The sequence below is a fragment of the Stegostoma tigrinum genome, chromosome 33, assembly GCF_030684315.1.
Source record: "Stegostoma tigrinum isolate sSteTig4 chromosome 33, sSteTig4.hap1, whole genome shotgun sequence".
In the NCBI taxonomy this organism is placed as follows: Eukaryota; Metazoa; Chordata; class Chondrichthyes; order Orectolobiformes; family Stegostomatidae; genus Stegostoma; species Stegostoma tigrinum.
This window is the reverse complement of record NC_081386.1, coordinates 35,814,906-35,835,985: the sequence shown is the minus strand read 5'-3', so window position 1 is coordinate 35,835,985 and position 21,080 is coordinate 35,814,906. Positions and strand designations below refer to the sequence as shown.

General features: G+C 42.8%; 1 protein-coding gene across 1 annotated transcript; it reads right to left on the bottom strand.

Annotated features, from left to right (window-relative positions):
• Positions 1-5,824: 5,824 nt before the first annotated feature.
• LOC125467253 (BTB/POZ domain-containing protein 1-like) lies at positions 5,825-20,470 on the bottom strand. Its single transcript, XM_048562839.2, has 8 exons — positions 19,636-20,470; positions 16,371-16,527; positions 15,448-15,553; positions 14,589-14,786; positions 12,568-12,760; positions 10,865-10,952; positions 8,470-8,616; positions 5,825-7,590 (listed from the first exon to the last, which is right to left on the bottom strand). Exons 1-8 carry the CDS (start codon positions 19,998-20,000, stop codon positions 7,429-7,431), a joined length of 1,416 nt encoding a protein of 471 aa, XP_048418796.2. The 5' UTR covers positions 20,001-20,470; the 3' UTR covers positions 5,825-7,428.
• Positions 20,471-21,080: the final 610 nt, after the last annotated feature.

Sequence of the window (21,080 nt, the reverse complement as noted above, 5' to 3'; positions counted from 1 at the left end):
GGAATTTAGGCAGGCTCCTGCTGTTATTTCTTAAGATCAACATATATTTAGCTTTTGTACATTCAAGATTGACTCAGAGCCAGATAGCATGGAAACAGACACATCAGTCCAACAGTCCATGTTAAACATAATCCCAAACTAAACTAGTCCCACCTGCCTGCTACTGGCCCAGATCCCTCCAAACCTTTCCTGTTCGTGTACTTATCAAAATGTCTGTTAAACATTGTAATTGTACCCACATCCACCACTATCTCAGGAAGTTCACTCCACGTGCAAAACACTCTCTGTGTATGTCTTTTTTATATCTCTCTCCTCTCACCTTAAAAATGTTCCCCTAGTCTTGAAATCCCCCATCCGAGGGAAAACACAACTACCTTTAAGTCTATCTACACCTCTCAATATTTTAAAGCTATGCCCCCTCGTGCTGGCCAACACCATCCGAGGAAAAAGGCTCTCACTGTCCCCCCATCTAATCCTCTGATTATTTTATATGTTTCTATTAAGTCACCTCTTAACCTTCTTCTCTCTAACAAAAACAGTCTCAAGTCCCCCAGCCTTTCCTTGTAAGACCTTCCCTCCATACCAGGCAACATCCTAGTAAATCTCCTCTGCACCCTTTCCAATGCTTCCACATCCATCCTATAATGCGGTGACCAGAACTGTACGCAATACTCCAAGTGCAGCCGCACCCGAGTTTGTACAGCTGCAACATGACCTCATGGCTCCGAAACTCAATCCTCTACCAATAAAACCTAACACACTGTATGTCTTCTTAACAACCCTATCAACCTTACCCTCCAAAGATGAGTCCTCACCCTCAACCTAAAAACCTATGTTCTCCTGCCCAATATGTAGGTCATTTGGAGTAACTGCAGAGGTCTGATTAGAACAATTCTGAAATACAGAAGATGATGGAGTAAACACACCTCCAGATTTAGCATGGACTACAACTTGCCAAAGATATTTATTAAACAATAACTGATAAAAGAGGAGTAATAATGACAAAGTATACATTTATAATAATCACAAGCTGAAAAATACCCCTTTAGTGAAAAATAACAACCATTGTGCTTGCCCAATGTGAACTACAATTATCTCAAAGTCTCTAATTACGTGTTGTTGGCTTGTGTCTGATTTAACAAGCCAAGCTTAGATATACTTCCACAATTTCTGTAGGACAGAGAGAACTCAGAGCTGCCACTCAGACACATTAAGACACTTCCAGGATGACTGCACTTGGATCTAATGGCTTGATAACATCCATAAACATAACAGTTTTTGGAGGCTTGACAGTGTAGATTGGAGAAATTAGTTCTGCTTGTAGGACCAGAAAGCATTATCTCAAATTAAAGAACCGCCCAGTTACTACTGAGTTGAAAAGAACTTTTTGTCTCAAGAGGGTAGAGAACCTGCTGAATTGTGTAGTGTAGAGAACTGTCGAGGCAGGATCATTGAATATATTCAAGGCTGAGACAGGCAGAATTCTAACCATTAAGAGAAATAACAGTTATGGGGATAAATCAAGGAAGTGGAGTTGAGAATTTTCAAATCAGCCTTGATCTCACTGAATGACAAAGCAGACTCAATGGCTGAATGGCCTACTGTTGCTCCTATGTCTTATGGTCTAACAGGGCTTTGCTGTGATTGATTTGAAACAATCTGGAAAACTTCTTGCAAACAAATCATTTTTTAAAGGTTCAATGTAATGCCATACAAGAAGCCAGGATGCATCCCTGATATAAAAAAAAGTGCTTTTCATTTACCAGTCTCCCGTCCCTGATTTAATACTCATGAAAACATGATACATATGTCACTAACGAGATCCATACACAACTGCAACTACAGAAACATCTTTCCAGAATTGTTTCCATTACTTGGATTTCTTCCAAAGAAACAGACAAATCAAATTTACAATTAAATTGATTTGCAATTAACGCCTTGACAGCCAAGTGCGAACAATAAATTCCAAACAGGTCAGTGAATCTCCTGGAACAATAGTTACACCATGAGATTTTTACACTCAGTACAGAATCCATCTTCTGCTTTGGGTTGTGGGTTTGAACATAAACTTCACATTCCATGTGGCTGCAACCAGGAAACATTGAGATCAATGGGATGCTTGTTAAGAATGCAAATACTGACAACAATGCACAAGCCAGGATGGTGAATGCTGCGGAGTTCTGGCCTTAACATTAGGATTTCTTTATAGACTGGCAAGAGAGAATGCAAATACTGTTGCTGATTAAAAGATACTCCCTTAATTTCTGATCCAGCTCCCTCAGACTGTCTGACTGTCCCATTCTTATCCATCAGCCAGAGCTCCTTGTTAATCTAGTCTAATCTGAGAACCCATAGTCTATTGTGTCCATGGGCTGACCTCGTTACAATCACCACATCCCTCCCCCTCTGAGTCCAAGGATATAGGTAGTTTCTTTTTGAGTAACTGCAGAGGTCTGACTAGAACAATTCTGAAATACAGAAGATGATGGAATAAACACACCTCCAGATTTAGCATGGACTATAACTTGGGTCATTCCCATGGTTCCTACACCAAACTTCATCCCTTGGGTCTCTCGTTTAGCAGAGTCTTGTGTCCAGTATTCATGTTCCTGATGCCATTTTATCCTGTCCTCCGGGTCCAGGAAGATCAGTTTAACCTGGTGCAGAGTCTTCTCCCAATTAGCAACTTTGCTGGAGCTATCCCTGTAGTTGCATGAGGGGTGGTCACATAATCAAACAGAAATAGGACAGTTTGCTATCAGTGAAACTGCAGGCTATTTCTTTAAGCCTGCTTTCAAAGTTTGCAGTGCTCTTTCTGCCAGACCACTGGATGCTGCACAGTATGGAGCTGTCCTTATTTGTCAAATACCATTTGACTTTAGAAAATACTCAAAGTCCCCGCCGTAAACAATGGCCTGTTATCTGTGACCAACACTTCGGGACTCTGTGTCTTGAAAATTATATGAGAAATTTTTCTATCATCATCCCCGTGTTTGACAAGTGAATTCTATGCATGTCAAGGCACTTTGAGCAGGCATCCACAATGATTAGGAAAATTGAGCCCATGAAAGGACCTGTGCATTTGATGTGTAACCAAGTCTGGGATGGACCCAGCTACTCCCATGAACATGAGGATGCCACTAGCAGCAATTTTTGTCCTTGTTAGGACACTGGGCACTGCCCGACTAATGCAGCTGATCCTGGTTACCAGACATTTCACCGACATCTTCATTTTGGAGAACACTGGATGACCCTGATGGAGTTCAGCCTGTATCTGGCAGTGACCTTTGCTCATGACAATCACTCTTGCTCCCCATTATAACATACTGTCTTCTACCGTGATCTGGTCTCTCTGGGTCCAAAAAGGTTTCAACTCTGGTTATGATGGCCCTTCGGTTTCCCCCATCACCACCAGCTGTTTCAGTTTTGCCAGGACTAGATCTTCCTGTATCCAAAGTCTGATATTGTCAGCTGTGACTGTAAGACTGTCCAGAAACTTCAACCATTACAAACTCTTCCAGTGGTGGTACCACCTGTGGTGTATCTGCCAGCAGGAGACAGCTCAATGCATCTGTATTTATAATTTTTTATACTTGGTACTGGAGCCCATAGCTGAATTCTACCTGAAACTAATGGGCAGGACTGACTTGTCCTCTTTAAGAAAAGTAGATCTAGCACCGGCTTGTGGTCTGTTATTATTACAAATTTACATCCATAAAAAGGTATTGGTAGAACCTCCTGACTCCGGATATGATGGCCAAAACATCCTTCTCTATCTGGGCATATTTATGCCCTGCATTAGCCAAAGTCCTGGATGCATATGCTTACTGGGCATTCCTCTCCCTTGGGCCTCCTAGGAGCCAAATTACCCCAAGGCCATATGGGGAGGTATCAAATGTTAATACCAAAACTCACTTGGGATCATGGTGCGCCAACAGCTTGGAGGATGACAGCTGTTTTTTCACTTCCCTGAAAGCTTTGCATTGGCAATGCGGCTAAGACTGACCCCTTTTTAAGAGGTGATGCAAATATGCCAATACGGAGCCCAGGTTATGTATGAACTTTTTGTAATAATTCACCAGCCCAAGGAAAGACCCAAGCTCCAGATCGTCCTCACTTCATCTTCCACTGGGTATAACCCCGTCTTGTTGATTCTGTAGCCCAAATGGGTCATTTGGGGTGCCTGGAACATACATTTCTTTCCTCTTTTAAGGCTTACACCTGCCTGGGATAAATGTCAAAAAACTACGTCCAAAGTTCTCCAAGGCTCCTTACTGGTCTTTCCTGTTTTTAGCATGTCATCTAGATAAATGGTGACCTTAGCTAGACTGTGCATTAGCTAGACTCTCCATTGTCCACTAAAAAATTGCACAGGCTGATGATATTCCAAATAACAGTCTCGTATATTGGTACAAATACTTGTGGGTATTAACTATAGCATACTTCCAGGAATTCTAATCCAACCATAATTGCATCTATGCATGGCTCAAGTCCAGCTTCATGAAGGACAGTCCCCCTGCCAGCTTTGTGTATAAATCCTCTATGTGAGGGATTAGATATTTACATATTTAGATATTTATCCAGTTGCAAAAAGCAGTTTACCTTTGATTAAAATCCTCACAAAGGCAAACTAAAGTATCGGGCTTCACAATCAGTATGACTGGTGCTGCCCACCCATAAACTGGACTGGTTTGATAATTCCTTCAGTTCTGCCTCTATAGCAAACGGCACTGGGCAGGCCTAGCAGAAACACAGACTTGCTTCCTGGTCAATGTGCAGGGTGGCCTCAGCTACTCTGAGAGTCCCTAGACCTTCCTAAAAGACTTCCAGGTATTTGATTCGGCCCTCACTCAGGCAGCCATTTTCTAACTAAAAAATGTTGAGCTAATCCACATGAATCTTTCTCAATCAACACTGCCCCATCAAGCTTGGGCCTGAGCCTTTCACTATAATCAATGGTAACTGAACAAACTGCTTCTCATACAAGACCAGAACCTTAATCTGTAAAGGTTCCCTGGTATAGGTTCTCAGTCTAGCCAAGGTCTTGCACAAACCTCAGGGTTGGAGTCTTAAGCAAATTTTATTCTAGATTGGTTCTGCAATCACCGAAACAGCTGCACCATTAGTGACCTTCATTAGAACTGGGTGACTATTTAGCTAGATGTTTATCTTGATTGGTTCTGAGTTGGACGTTGCTAAACAATTTATCTGTTCCAAACCAGACATAGGTGCACTTTCTAGGGTGTACGCTCTCCTGGATACCAGCTGATGAATTCTGAGCATTTTGAGGAAGGGTCACGGGACCCAAACCATTTACAGATGCTGCCAGACCTGCTGAGCTCTACCAGCAACTTTGTTTTTGTTCCTGATTTACATCATCTGTAGTTCTCTTGGTTTTTATGAATTCTCTTACTCATTTCGGGTCTGGTGGGGCTCCTTTAATGTCTGGAGTCTGCATACCAGCAGCAACTACAACGGCTTCTCAGCCTTAAAAGTGAAGAAAATTTTAACCGTTTGGTCGAGGCTTGGCTTTGTTTTGGGGTTTTACTGCAGGCTGACCTGGAGACCCTCTGTTCAGGATATATCCTGTGTGAGTCTATGCAATCGCCTTCACTCAAGTGGTGTTCCTCAAATTCAGTCAGCCCAATGAGGGTGTCCACTTCCATTGGAATAACCTTTAACTCACTGCTCCACTGACTGCATTTTTCAATGTTCTAGTGCCTGTTTGAAATCCAGTTGGGCTTCAGCTAGTAGGTACTTTTGCAGAGTTAACCCATTAATTCCACTCTCATTGCCACTGAAAATAACTCCACAGACACCAATATCCTGTTACAAAGTCACCCTTTACTTACACATGGAAAGTCTTTAAAACTGATTTAGCTCCCTCAGAATAAACAGCATGTCTGACACTCCTGTTCTTATCTGTCAGCCAGGGTTTCCTAATTGGGGCTGTTAATCTGGTCCAGTCAGGGAACTCATACTTTATGATGTTCACCTGCCTGACCTCATTACAATGACTACACTTGCCTTTGTACTGGATCCCCCAATCCTTAATCAAAATGAAAAGAAAGATCTATCTGTTTTGAAAGCTCCCAATGATCCACAGCTTCAATGAATTTTTGAGTGAGAAAAATCCAGATTTCCACAACCCCGTGAAAGATTCTGCTTCCTGACATCACCCAAAAGACCTGGGCCTAACTTTAAAGATTATATATCCTTGTTCTTCACTCTCTCAATGAGCATCAACCTTCCCTACCTATTGCATCAATTCCTAACATTTTAAACATTCGATGTTTAAAACCCTAAGAGTTGTATTACCAAAAATACTGTTTGAATAAAATTGCAGTGTCAGAAACAGTCATTTTGCCAGAAAATTGTATTAAATAGGAAGATATACATGGAACAGATCACTCTCACATGCAGAAGCTGTTTTTGAAAGTTGACATGATTAAAACATGAGTTTCTCTTAGGTGACCCTTCAATTTCCCAGCTGTTAACTGTTAAAATTAAGCTTCAATCAAGCTGCTGAGCCTGGGTCAGCTCTTCGTTACTACACTGTCAGTGCAGTCACAACGAGCATCAGAGCGTGGTGCCAATAACTTCCAACTCACAGGCAGTCTCTGATGAAAAGTGGCAAAGGGTGGATGAGGCACTTATGTTGCAGTCATTCCGTTTTTATAGCAATGGAAAAAAGCCCTTTGATCCATCCTGTCTGTGCCAGTTATCAAGCTTCAACTCTAATCCTGTACAATTTATGTTTCAAGTCCTCCTCCCAGGAAGATCTTTAGCAGTGGGTTGGTGATGGTGGAAGCTGTAGGTTCTTCAGGCAACGATTTCCAGTTTGGTCTGGGGCTCAGTGTTAAGTATAATGTGGTTCACACTAAGTGAGCACAAACAATAAGACACCTTGGCCATTCTATAGCACTACAAAAGGTGGTTTCAAGTTGGTAAGTGATCAGCTTCTGGTGGCCGGTACGGTGAAAATAATTGGTTCAAAACTGGCTTTAATTACTAATACATATATTAATGAACACAACAGTGTTTATTTCACAACGAACCAGATGTTTTGTAACCCAACACAAAGTGGCACCCATTCAAGCATTCTCTTAACTATGTCTTGGTGGTGACTTTACTAGTTAATTATAATGGTTATATCAGTTATTTTGTATCGCTGGAAGCTGGTGTTTCACAGCCTACTGCAATCCTTCTCTGCTAGACCAAACAAAGGTTTTCCCTTCTCTCTGCGTAGAACACAAACTTTCAGTCAATTATCAATGGCTTTAATCCCATTGCTCTTTGCCTGTGGCAGGCTCCATGTCCTAAGAGAGGAAAACTAGCAGTGAAAGAGAAAGCGCCAAGCACGGGCTTAAACACAGCTGTTTCCTCGGCAGTTTGAGATGAACTCTGCTACAGTAGCCAGGTACCAGGCTACGTGTAGAAGATGATTTCTGGAATCTGCCCATCTTCCACAGATGTTCCATTATTATTTCCCGGTACATTGAAGAAGACAAAGCAAGTGCTGATCCCAGTCGTGGGGGATTCGTGAATGACCTTCCGCAATCCCTTAGTGCCATAATGAGAATCAGGCCCCTAATGGAAAGCAGAGATGGAAATGAAATGAAAATCTATTCAAAGCAACAGAGTAGTATCAGTGATCCCAGAAAGTAGGATCACAGACTATGAATAATCTGTAGATTAAACATTTTACACCTCCACATTTTCCCAATAAAATTGTACATCACTTTTAGGACGGAATTGGCCAGTACAAGCTTTGTACATTGATTACACCCTCTCATCAGTGGCAGCATAGTGTAATCGTTACTTCCATAGCTGGCCTGATAAACGTGTATAGTAGAGAAACAAGAGTAACTTCAGAGCTGGTGATTTCAAAATGAGGGCTGAATGAATCCTATCCTCCCTCATTTAATTAACCCTCACCTTCTCCAATTGTTCTAGACTGTGTAGAATGCAGCAATAAATTAGTACATACAATTTAAATTGGTACTTGGTGGCATTTTAACGGGACACAAAAATATAATTTCATTTCGTGCACTTTCACTAGGTCAGGCGATGCATCTTGAGAACCACGTTTCAGAACGATCCCAAATTTCATCCGTTATCAATGAATTAAGGTCAGCAAGTCATAGTGTTGGCAGTCAGCTCTGATTTCTAATGACTGCTGTGAGAGTGCACGTTCCAGTACCAGGTAAGGATAAAGCAATGTCTGCACAGTCCAGCTTGGATCAGGCAGGCTGCAGATACTCAGCTCAGTAAGAGAGAATGGTTTAGACCCCAGTACTGGAAATCAGAATGGAACCACGCAAGGACAGGATGAAAGCATCGGAAGAGGAAGGATAAAGATTCTCACTAGCGGAATTTACTTGGGGAAGAAAAAGAAAAGCTTCCAAAATGAGAATGAGTGACGTGTGGCAAATTCAAAGATAAATGGTCTGGAGGAGAATTAAATACCTTGAGAGTTGCACAGGCTGTGTAGCTAACATTTGGCAGAATCTCAATGGGCTCCTTGAACATGACTCTAAATGTATTTGCTGACCCATCACAGCAAAATCCTGTGTCATTTTGTCCAAGCATTATGTTCTTGTCATTTTCAATGATCTAGAAAAAATAGGATAAGTCAATTATTTGAAAGTGACCACAAGCAACCACTCCTTCAGGTACAGCCTCCCTGGTATATGCTGCCATGACAGCACAAAGAAAGGTGACATAGGACCGCAAGCAGGAAAGACCCAAATAAAGAAACCTTTTTAAGAAAGGCTTTAAAGAGAAGCTTTTATATCTTGCCTGCAGGGAGGACAGGATCTATCAATTTCTACTCATCTTGCATCATGAACTAATCAGCTCACTTGGCCATCTTCCAAGCCACTGAAGTTTAGGACTTTATCCAGGTCATCTTTCGGAAGATTTAGTGAACCAAAGTTTGTGAGCAATTGAATTAGGAGCAAATGTTACTAAGTAGGTAGATTTCATTAAAAAAATTATTCCAACTACTCTAAATGGCATTTGACAAATTGAACATAGAGATGGAGCCGTGACCAAGATCTTTGTACCCTCACTAGTCACTGCAGAGGTCCCGGAGGACTGGCAGTAGCTAATGTTGTTCCTCTGCGCAAGAAGCTAAATAGGAATAATCCAGGCAACTATAGACTGGTGAGTCTCATATTAGTGGTTGGGAAGCTATTGGAGATAATTCTTAGGGATAGAACTTATGCATATTTGGAAAAACATGGCCTAATTAGATACAGTGAGCATGGCTTTGTACAGGGCAGGTCATGACTTACAAACTTGATTGAATTTTTTGAGGAGGTGACAAAGGTGATCTATGAGGGTACAGCATTGGATGTTGTTTAGACGAATTTTAGTAAGGCTTTTGACAAAGTCCCTCATGGTAGGCTCATTCAGAAGATTAAGATGCATGGGATCCACAGTGACTTGGCTGCATGAATTCAGAATTGTCTTGGCTATAGAAGGCAGAGGGTAGTGGTAAAAGGATGTTTTTCAGGCTGGAGGCCCGTTATTAGGGGTGTTCTGTAGGGATCCATACTGGGACCTCAACTGTTTCTGATTTCTATAAATGACTTAGATGAAAATGTAGAAGGGTGGGTTTGTTAAGTTTGCAGAGGATACAAAGATTAGTGGAGTTGTAGATAGTGTAGAAGGTTGTCAAAGAATACAGCGGGATATAGATCAGTTGCAGATATGGGCAGAGTTAATCTGGGTAAGTGTGAGGTGCTGCACTTTGGGAGATCAAATGTTAAGGCAAAGTATACAGTTAGTGGCAGGACTTGAACAGCACTGATGTACAGAAGGATCCTGGTATTCCAGTCCACAGCTCCCCGAAAGTGGCCACGCAAGTAGGCAGGGTGGTAAAGAAGACAAATGGCATGCTTGCCTTCATTGATCGGGAATTGAACATGAGTCAGGATATCATGTTGCAGCTTTGTAAGACTTTGGTTAGGTCTCACTTAGAGTATTATGTTCAATTCTGATCACCACATAATAGGAAAGATGGAGGCTTTGGAGAGGGTCCAGAAAAGATTTGCCAGGAAGTTGCCTGGATCAGAGGATACAAGCTACAGGTAGAGGCTAGAAAAACCCAGGTTGTTTTCTCATGAGCAGTGGAGGCTGAGGGGAGACTTGATAGAAGTTTATAAAATTATGATATGCATAGATAGGATTGACAGTCAGAATCATTTTCCCCAGAGTTGAAATGTCTAATACTAGGGGGCATGCATTTAAGGTGAGGGGATAAATTTCAAAGGAAGATGTGAGTTGGAGGTTTTTGTTTTTACACAGAGTGGTAGGAGCCTGGAACACACTGCCAGGGGTAATGGTGGTGAAGGCACATACAAAAGGGATATTTAAGGGACTTTTAGGCAAGCACATGAATATGCAAAGAACGGAGGGATATGGACAAGCAAAGGGATTAGTTTAATTTGGCGTTATGTGGGCTGAAGGATCTGTTCCTGTGCGATGTTCTATGGTCAGTGGCTTAAACCAGTGTCCACTTATTTCCTGCTTTCAACTGCCAAAAACGTAATGGCTCTAACATTTCCATGCGATCTGAGAGAGAGTGAATATTAGGTGTTACATTGACCTCCATTTCAATAATTAATTAATTTGAAATTTGCCTAGAACATCAAGTCTCTGAATAGGGACTGCATAGATGTAAAGAACGAGAATATTAGACATTAGGACAAGTTTTACTTTATTCAGAAAGTGGAAAGCTTTTTACATGGAAGATAAATATTTACTTGAGTAAACAATTGCTGTTTATTCCATGATACACTGTAACACATAATTAATACACAAATAACTATGACAAGTCAGAAGAACGTTTTCTCACCTGGATATTAACCTGGTAATCTGTTGGACCATGTATAGATCCATAGAGCCCGAAACCCACAACAGACACCCTCCGGGTCACTGAAAATCTGTGACACAAACAAAGGGAATAGTTAGCTTCCAGACTACTTCCAAATGCATATTTGCAATTTAATCTTTCCCTATTCAAAACTATTGGACTATTATTTCAATGCAGTCTGGACTCAGATGTTTACAATACCGGAAAATCAACCTCCCTCATTGTCACCCAGAATACTCTATGCTGGTCAAATTAACAAAACAGGCCAGGTTCTTAATCTTGGCTGGGAGTGAATGGAGACCCATCCTCCCCTACAGTAACTATGGTCCATTACAGTCTGGGACGCACACTAGGAAGGAAGTCTCAAAACTGACTCAAGTTACTGTCTTTTCTTGGGTTCATAAAGGAGATGTGGAGAGTGCCCATTAACAAAGGGTTGCCACAACAACTGAATGTTCTCTCAGCATTTACAATATCTCCAAAAAGGAAATTAAAATTCCAAAATCACAGACAGGGTCAGATTGCTCTTGTTATCTATGTCTGATGCTAGGAATCTCTCATAATGGGTAATGGAATGATAACCTGTCATTATACAAATTCCCCAACTCCTATTCCTTCAGAGCGTTTATTAAGAATACTGTGCAGTAGCCACAAAACATTCCAAAATTCCCAGTAACATGCACAATTCCTACTCAAGTTCTTAGACTGTGTTCCCTTCAAATACCAGTTAAAATCTGTACTCGTTCATACGTCCATTGAACACATCAGGGAATTAAACCAAATCCTTTTGGGCCTCAGTCTAGCACACAAGCCATCAGGATAAAAGGAATGCTGGGAGAAATATTCTCTGATAAACCAAGACATTGCCAAATGAAACAAGATTCCCAGTTCAAAGATCCTTCAGCACTGACAGACCATAACATCTGCCTCTCAGAATTTCACCGTCAGGAACAGTTTACCACAACTGAACAGTAAACTGCTCAGATGTCTGTCACTGACGAACTGTTCCCAGAACAGCTTCAGTCGAGAGCAACCTAACAACAGCTGGAGAGGAGCATTGACAGTGGGAGTGGACTGGGGAAGGCTACTTTACCTAGTTCCTGAACCAAGACAGAGGTACTTGGGAACTAGAATTGTGAGGGGGTTGCTTTTTCACAAAAGTCTGCAAGGATGTCATATTGATTCTCAACCACCCTCCTCTGGCGATGGGCCTGGGCAAACTTCTAAGAAACAATGAAACGTGGTCATACTAAAAGTTTACAGCATGATCCAGAATCCTACAGAGGTCTTTCTGTTCTTGTCCTGGCTTTGTTCCTACACCAAAATCGGCAACATCCTCAAATCACAACAGACACAGCATCACTCACTAAGGCAGGGGAGGGATGACTGGACAGTTCAGTTGCCCAGAGCCAGGCCATCCCAGCTCTTAATATCCATCCTACTTAGAATCAGCTGGTCAGAGTCAGGAGAACGATACAGGCACTACAATCAATATGTGTTATTCAGGACTTTGCTCCTGAATGAAGCCTAACAATGTGTCAGAAATCAGTACAGACACAAGGTGAAGACACAATCAGTGCTATGGCTGTGATCATCCTGTTCCCTGCTAGGTATTCGATCAGTAATGATTCCCAGAGCAGGGACAACCATCTACAGGAAGTGTGACTGGTGAGTCATTTGCCAACCTGATCCTGTCACTGGTGCCATTGTATCCCCAACGACTCTCCACTTGCGAGAAGCGGCTGATGCTGCACTCCTTGCCCCGCAGACAGCAGCGTGGCCGGTCAATATACTCCACACGTGGCTTAGGATTCAAGGTGAAATGTAAGAATAGATTAACAATCTCACGATCGGAAAGGATCCCAGATTGAGCAGGTCCTGAACAGAAGGGAAGAAGAAAAGAAAAAGTTGTGCCTTAAAATTTTCATTTTACACAATAAACCACCCACTTACTAAAGGAAAAGAATACATTCAGATTCTTACAACAGTGGTGATAGCAATTCAGTCCATCCTGCCTATATCAACTCTTTGGAAGAGGTGATACAGTATGGAGCTGGAAGAGCACAGTCATACAGCCCTAAAGAAGGCTCTAGGCCCGAAATGTCAACCTCCCTGCTCCTCTGATGCCACCTGGCCTGCTGTGCTCCTCCAGCTCCACACAATATTAACTCTGACTTCAGCATCTGCAGTTCTTGCTATCTCTTTGGAAGAGCTATTGAATTACCCTCAGCCCCATCTCTTTCCCCATTACACAGTAAATATTTTCCCCCTAAAGTCTTGATCCAATCCCCTTTGGAAGTTACTAATAAATTAATAAAATCTTTTCACAATCCCCTCACAATTCTAATTCTCAATTAACTCGGTTCAAGAGCTGGGTAAAGTAGCCGCTTCCATTGTTCCCTGCCCCGATCCAATTCCACTAATACTCCTCTCCACTGAAGCGGTTCTGGGATCAGTTCCTCAGTGACAGACATTTGAGCAGTTTACTTCTCAGTTCTTCTGGTAAGTTGCTCCTGATAGCAAGATTCCGATAGGCAGATGGTCTGGTTTATCAGTATCCAAGGATCTGGGAAATTACTGTTAAATTCATAAATGTTGATGGATTTATGTCTTTGATGGATTTCATGTCTTATTTCTATCCATTAGTTGTCTCATTTGCTGACTTTTGACCCCCTTCCCCAAAGCTCATTAACTTACTGCCCTGTTGCAGTGTATTGGAGCAGTAGCTTTAACCCCACACCCTCACGTTCCCATTCTGGTGTTTTTTGAATGCTGTCTAAAAGACAGATCTTTTTATTTCCCTATTCCAATAAAAAAAATTTTAAAGTATCAAAACAACCATTTGGCCCAACTGGTTTATGTTCCAGAGAAGCCTCCTCACACCCTTGTTTAACTCACCACATTGCTTTATCCTACTATTCCCTTCGCCTTCATGTTTGTCTGGCTTCCTCTTAAATGTGTATCACCAACTCACCAATGTTCCTTCAACAGCATCTTCCAAATCCATTACCATCCAGAAGGACAGAGCAGTAGATACATGGGAACACTTGCAAGTTCCCCTCCAAACCACTCATCACTCTTTCAGTCTTCAATTCTGAGGAAGGGTCACTGGACCCAAAACATTAACTCTGTTTTCTCCTCCACAGATGCTGCCAGACCTGCTGAGCTTTTCCAACAACTTTATTTTTGTTCCCTACTTATAGCATCCGCAGTTCTTTTGATTTTTATTCTTTCAGTGTTGTTGGGTCAAGATGATGGAATTCCCTCCCAAACGGTGCTATGTGTCAAAGACTAAACAATTCAAACAGCAGCTCACCACCTTTTCCAGGGCAATTAAGGACAGACAAGCAAACGCTAGCCTAGTTAACGCCACCAACATAACATGAACGAATATAAAAGAAAATCAGATGCTACTCATCTTGTTTGAACACAGAAACTTTGGTTCCACCTCGACATTCTAGGTAGCTACCAAGTAAACAAACCTTATTGACAAAAACTACCCAAAAATATGCACATTAGACATATTCAATATGCCAACAACCCACAGTCACTCTCAGGTACTCGTTATTCAGTATATTAATCCCAATTAGATCACAGTATCGGTGCGACCATTACTATCCTCCATATTTCTTTACTATTTAACGATAATTCACGGATTTTGGTAAACATGCCCTCGATGGTTACAGGGTTGCTTAAACTCACTAACCAGCTGCAAATTCCTCGATACTCATCAGTGGGAACCGGATCAGTGTTATGGCTTTTCCCAACACTTTCTGCTTGCTCCCGGGAGTAACTGGCAGTTGCTGCCTCTGGCATTCTGCTTCGGCCCAGCGCACCACTCCACTAAAGAGCCGAATCTCCTGAATACTCAGGGTATCTCGTTCCAACACCGCACACAATGTATCTGCACACAGAGGGAAAATATAGATAAAAGGCCCACACAACCCTCACAATTCAATAAGTGATGCAAGAAAACGTTGCATTTGTATTACTCTTATCACCACTACAGGACATCTCAAAGCAATGTACAGCTGATAAAAACTGTTTGTCTGAAGCATAATTACTGCTGTATTGTAGGAAACATGCCACATATTTGCAGATAATCTATCCTTGGTGAAAACAGCAAAGGAAGACAACTGACCAGGACACTAGGGAGAGCCCCCTGCTCTTTCTTTGTAGTATGAGTGTTAGGTCAGGGTTACATCCAGCTGAAAGGGAAGGTGGGGTTCTGTTTACCATCTCATCTGAAAGATGGCTCTGACAGTGCAGCATGGGGAAAGAGAGAGATGCAATTACATGTGTCAGGCCAAATCTCATACAATAATTATCACTCAACAGCTCACCCTGCTGATGATTTTTGTCTTTCTAAACACCTAACCACGAAGTAAAGAACCTGATGTTGATAAAAGTTCCCCATACAGACCATGCCCAGTAACACTTCTACAATATCAGAATATTCTGATACACTGGATAACCTGTCCAATTTATTATTTGGACTGTAACACCATCTCAAAACAAACTGAACAACAAACTCTCTGAATGAACCATCGATAGCTCAAACTCACCGAGATCGATATCAGTGAAGCCCTCGGCACTGATTGCATCCACAGTGTTTTTGTCAATTGTGTCCAAGCATAGGCTGGCCAGCTGAGGCTCATCAAACAAGCGTGCCTGAAACCATTTCAAAAATGTGTAAAATGAGGAGAATGAAACGCACATGTCCAAACTAATCATCACGCGATGGAACAAACGCTGGAGAGAAACTCCTGAGTAACAAATTCTAATTATAAAAGCTAACCGCCTCAAACTTGCAGCAGTGAGAGGGATGGTATTGGGAAGTGAACAGGCTGCCAGCACCGTGGGTAAAAACAGATATTGAACTGGAGACAGGCACATCAGGCATCAGGATTACTCATTCAAAGGCAAACACAGCTTTCACCACAAAACAGCTACTGACTGTGCGAGTGCAGAGCATATGGCTAAAGATAATTTAATTCTCACCATTATTCAGATTGGAAGCAGCATCCCTGGATTTGTTTCCCTCTCCCTTGTGCACTGGTCAAAGGATTAAAAAGACCATTCTATGTGCAGAGATCGACATGTTCATTGGTCATTTTAGGACTTGACAGAATAGATGCAAAGGATTGTTTCCCTCATTGGGAGTGTCTTGGTCCAGAGGGCATAATATCAGAATAAGGGGTCACCCATTTTAGACCATTGAGGATGAATTTCTTCTCTCAGAGGGTAATGAATCTATGGAATTCTTTATTCCAGAGGGCTTAATGATGCAATCATTAAACATATTTAAGGGTGAGGCAGAGAATTTTATTCAGCAAGGGAATCAAGGGTCTGGGCAAAAGGCAGGAGAGTGGAGGTAAGGATTATCAGATCAGCCACAATCTCACTAATTGGCAGAGCAAACTCAACATGCTGAATGGCTTATTTCTGCTCCTGTATCTTATTGTGCCTAGCCATAATAAAAAATCACCTGAGTTAGTAACATGAAAGCATTGTCAGCTCGCAGGTGTTTGGTGAGAAACTCCACACAATGGGCTTCCAAGGCTGGTACTGCATATTTCTTTGCTGTGTATAGAGTCGTCATCACAGTCTCAGGACCAATTTGTACTTCATCAGAATACAGAAACCTGCATAAAAACAATACAAATTCATTGAAAAACAGCACAGAAAGGTAAAGGAGAATAATCCATGGTTGACCGCAATCGACAAATTCAGCTATCCTAAAATGCAAAACCCATTTCTCCACTGCTTATTGACAAGACTCTTCACATTTAAGATTTCTTGGAGGTCTTCAGTTTTGAACAATTGCAGAAAAAAATCTGATTGTGAGAAAATACCTGGAACAATTTATTTAAATAAAAGAGATTGTTGAAAGGTCACTGTGAAGAGTGCTGATTTTTAAAACGAAAAAAGGCTTACCAAAAATTACATAACAGATGATCACTTTTGTCTGTAAATTCTGCTGGGGTTACTGGAACAGTGACTGGATGGAGTGTACTTTCATCCTGAATTAGTTGGTGGACACTTCCTAAAATGTGGGATTAGCATAGATAGGTTGGCACCGACTCAACAGGTTGAAGTGCCTCTTCTGTGCTGTATGAATGTAAGACGAGAGATTTGGGAGGAAGCTGATTCCTCCTATTTCTGAAAAATCTCTTGTTGATTTCCGGGAAAAACCTATTTGTCCTCCTGAAAAAGAGTGATTGAAGGGACTTCTCAATATTGAATGTCCTGAGCAAGTGTGTCAGAGACAACTGTGCATGATTTGACTCTCAGTGACAACAATTTACATATAACACACATAAAAGAATCTCTACCATAACGTGGATAGATGCGCAGAGAAATAATTTTCATTGTTATCAGGCTTCTCAAAACTTCAGGGCATCCCAAACTTCCTCTCTACAAAGGTTCTGTCACTGCTAGACATGTAGGAAAATGGTCACCAAATATACACATAAGTTCATACAAATGAACACTTGCAAATTCGAGAGAGTCTACTTTTGTTGTTGTCGAGGGACAAATTTTGGCCTGGACACCAGCGACTGATAATACCCATCCTTTGAATCGTGTACATCTTCTTCAGATGACAGATGGTAGCTCCAGTGTGCCACACCTCCCCTAAATTACTAACCCTACTGTGTACCCTACAGCCTCCCCCACAATCAATTCAGCACTGGTCCTCCAATAGTACTGTTCACTCAGTACTGACACCCAGTACCCCCAAACAGGACTGGGACATATACCACATTCTCCTACAAACACAAATACTGCTTCATCTGCCAGGATCCCTGCAAGTATTACACTCCTTTTCCTTAATTTTACAAACCACAGTAAACTACATTTTCTATATCTTTTTTCTGATGAAGGGTCTAGGCCCGAAACGTCAGCTTTTGTGCTCCTAAGATGCTGCTTGGCCTGCTGTGTTCATTCAGCTCCACACTTTGTTATTTCTTATTTCTACCTCACCTAGACTTGTTTGAAATGGAGAAGACAAAATATCCCCATTCACACGTATCTGATTCACCCTCAATAGAACTTTCTCCCACTTTGTCTTTTGGAGTTCAGAGACAGATTGTAAACAATCTCCAAAAGGTTATGAACCTGAATACGCAAATGCTTGGATTTTTTTGTTTTAAAAGGGGAACTATTTGCACGTCATTTTAAAGCTCACTATCTTATTCCAGCCAGACTTAATATACAAAAGCCTCCTTTAAATACTGGGTTTCCAACTGCAGCTGTTCATAATCTCTCTACCCTCATTAACCAACAAACACAATCATCCTCACCATTACCAGGATTTGCAAATCAACTGTATTAATTTTGACAATCACTCACAGAGAATCATAAAATACAGGATGAGGCTATTTGGCTCATTAGAAATGCAAGTCTCACTAATTTATGTGTACTTTCCTCAAAGACTTGAAAATTCTGTCTTCACGCATCTAAACAATTCAGCCTTAAACCATCTCCATCTTCAATCTGAGATAATGGGAACTGCAGATGCTGGAGATTCCAAGATAATAAAATGTGAGGCTGGATGAACACAGCAGGCCAAGCAGCATCTCAGGAGATGCTGCTTGGCCTGCTGTGTTCATCCAGCCTCACATTTTATTATCCATCTTCAATCTTTTTCGTTATTAAATGAACAAACTGCTCCAAGAAAAATTGAAAAAATATTTTTGCTACAACCACAAAGATTTTTCTGCAGGGCTTCTTGGAACAATATTCTGTAGGTTAAACTTTAATTGCCAAAGATTCCAGCACAATGTGGGAGAGTTTGCTAAACGGTTTGTTTGACCTTCAGTCGTGTCCCTTTCTCCATTCTGTACGTGGCTTTGAAACTATCATAAAAAGTTATTACGTAGTGAAAACAAAAATTGCAGAATGTCTAGTCACTGCTAAATGTACTGGATCTACCCAAGTGCAAACACTCTCTAACAGAACAATTAAACCACACCATCCTTTCAGAAAAACACCTTGGAACATAATGTTAATAATTCAAAGGGTGAACATTGAAATTAGACTGAGCAATGCAATCAACACGGGAATTTGTTGAGACAATAATATCCCAAAGAAGTGAATCCTGCCCCCAGTCTGAACACAGCATGTAATGTTTCACCTGCAATAACAGCGAAGGTTTAGCCATATTAAAATAAAATTCTGAGCCACACTGAAGCTGTAACGAGACTTTTGTATTTGTGTAGGCGCCGCGGTATTAATAACATTAGTGTGAGGAATATTCACTGATTAACAATAAGAGACGGGGCACCGCCAGGGCCGCAGTTCATCTTCATGACACTCCGGTTTAATCAGTAAAAATAAGTAAATTATGGACGATGCCCCTCTCTTTGTTTACTGTTAATAATTATTGAATAAGAAAATAAATGAATAATTTATTTTTAAAGCAGTCACACTAACCAGAGGCAGTTTTAATGAGAAATCCCATCAATCTGCGAGGAGACCTGGCGCCTGCGATACTCAGATTGTTATAAATGTTAAAGGACAACAAACTGTCTGCATTTAGGGACACTCGCGTCAATAATTCTATTAATAAACAAACTGCACCCAGCTGTCATTTCATCTTTACACAGAAACAGTGATGTTATTTATAATAAATAATATAGTCCTCCGTTAGGAATATTCTTGGCATCGACGCAATCCGTCAGCGAGAATCGCAGTTGTTATCAAGTATTTATTTGTAGGCCGCAGCCCCGGGCTCGAGTAGCTCCCCTCACCTGAGCAGCGCCAGGAAGGCGGCGGGTTCGACGTCAGGCAGCTCGATCTCCGCCGAGCTGGTGGCCATGCCGCCGTTAAACATGGCGTCGAAGACGGCGCTGCCGACGGCGAGGACGAAGCGGTGAGCGGGAAAGCGGCGGGCGCCGGGACCTTTGCCGACCGCGAAATGGACGTCGCTCAGCAGCTCGTTGTTGAACATGAAGGAAAAGCGCTCCCGCACCGAGCGCTGTGCTGCCTGCCAGTTATACAGCGGCGGGGCCGGGAACTGGGCCCGAGGCCCCGGGCCCACCGCCCGAGCACCGCTCTCTCCCGGCCTGAACCGCGTCCTCGCCGCCGCCGTGTCCTCACCCTCCGCCTCAGCCATTTTCACAGCGCAGCCCGGGGTGGGGCCACGGCTAAGACCCGCACCAAACACCCAGACACAGACCCACACACACCCCCCTAAATGCAGACCCACGCACTCACTGACACACACCCCCAGACACAGACCCACACACTCAGTGACACACACCGGCCCACACACACTCCCCTAAATGCAGACCCACATTCGCACTGACACCCCCAGACACAGACCCACACACTCAGTGACACACACCCTCAGACACAGGCCCACACACACTCCCCTAAATGCAGACCCACGCACTTACTGACACCCCCAGACACAGACCCACACACTCACTTACACACACCCCCAGACACAGACACGCGCTCACTGACATACACCCCCAGACACAGACCCACATTCTCACTGACACACCCTCAGACACAGACCCACACACTCACTGACACACACCCCCAGACGCAGAGCCACGCACTCACTGACATGCACCCCCAGACACAGACCCACGCACTCACTGACATGCACCCCCAGACACATCCCACACACACCCCCCAACACAGACCCACACGCTCACTGACACACACCCCCGGACACAGACCCACACGCTCACTGACACACACCCCCAGACGCAGACCCACAAACTCACTGACATGCACCCCCCAGACACATCCCACACACACCCCCAGACACAGACCCACGCACTCACTGACATGCACCCCCAGACACATCCCACACACACCCCCCAACACAGACCCACACGCTCACTGACACACCCCCAGACGCAGACCCACACACTCACTGACACACACCCAGATGCAGACCCACACACACCACCAGACGCAGACCCACACACTCACTGACACACACGCCCAGATGCAGACCTACACACACACACCCCCAGACGCAGACCCACACACTCACTGACACACCCCCAGATGTGCGCACACACACACGCACTCTCACTGACGCAGACCCCCAGACACACACCCACACACACTCACTGACACACACCCCCAGATGCACATCCCCATACACTGACACACACCCTCAGATGCAGACCCTTACATACACTGTGACACACAGACCCAGAATGACATACACACT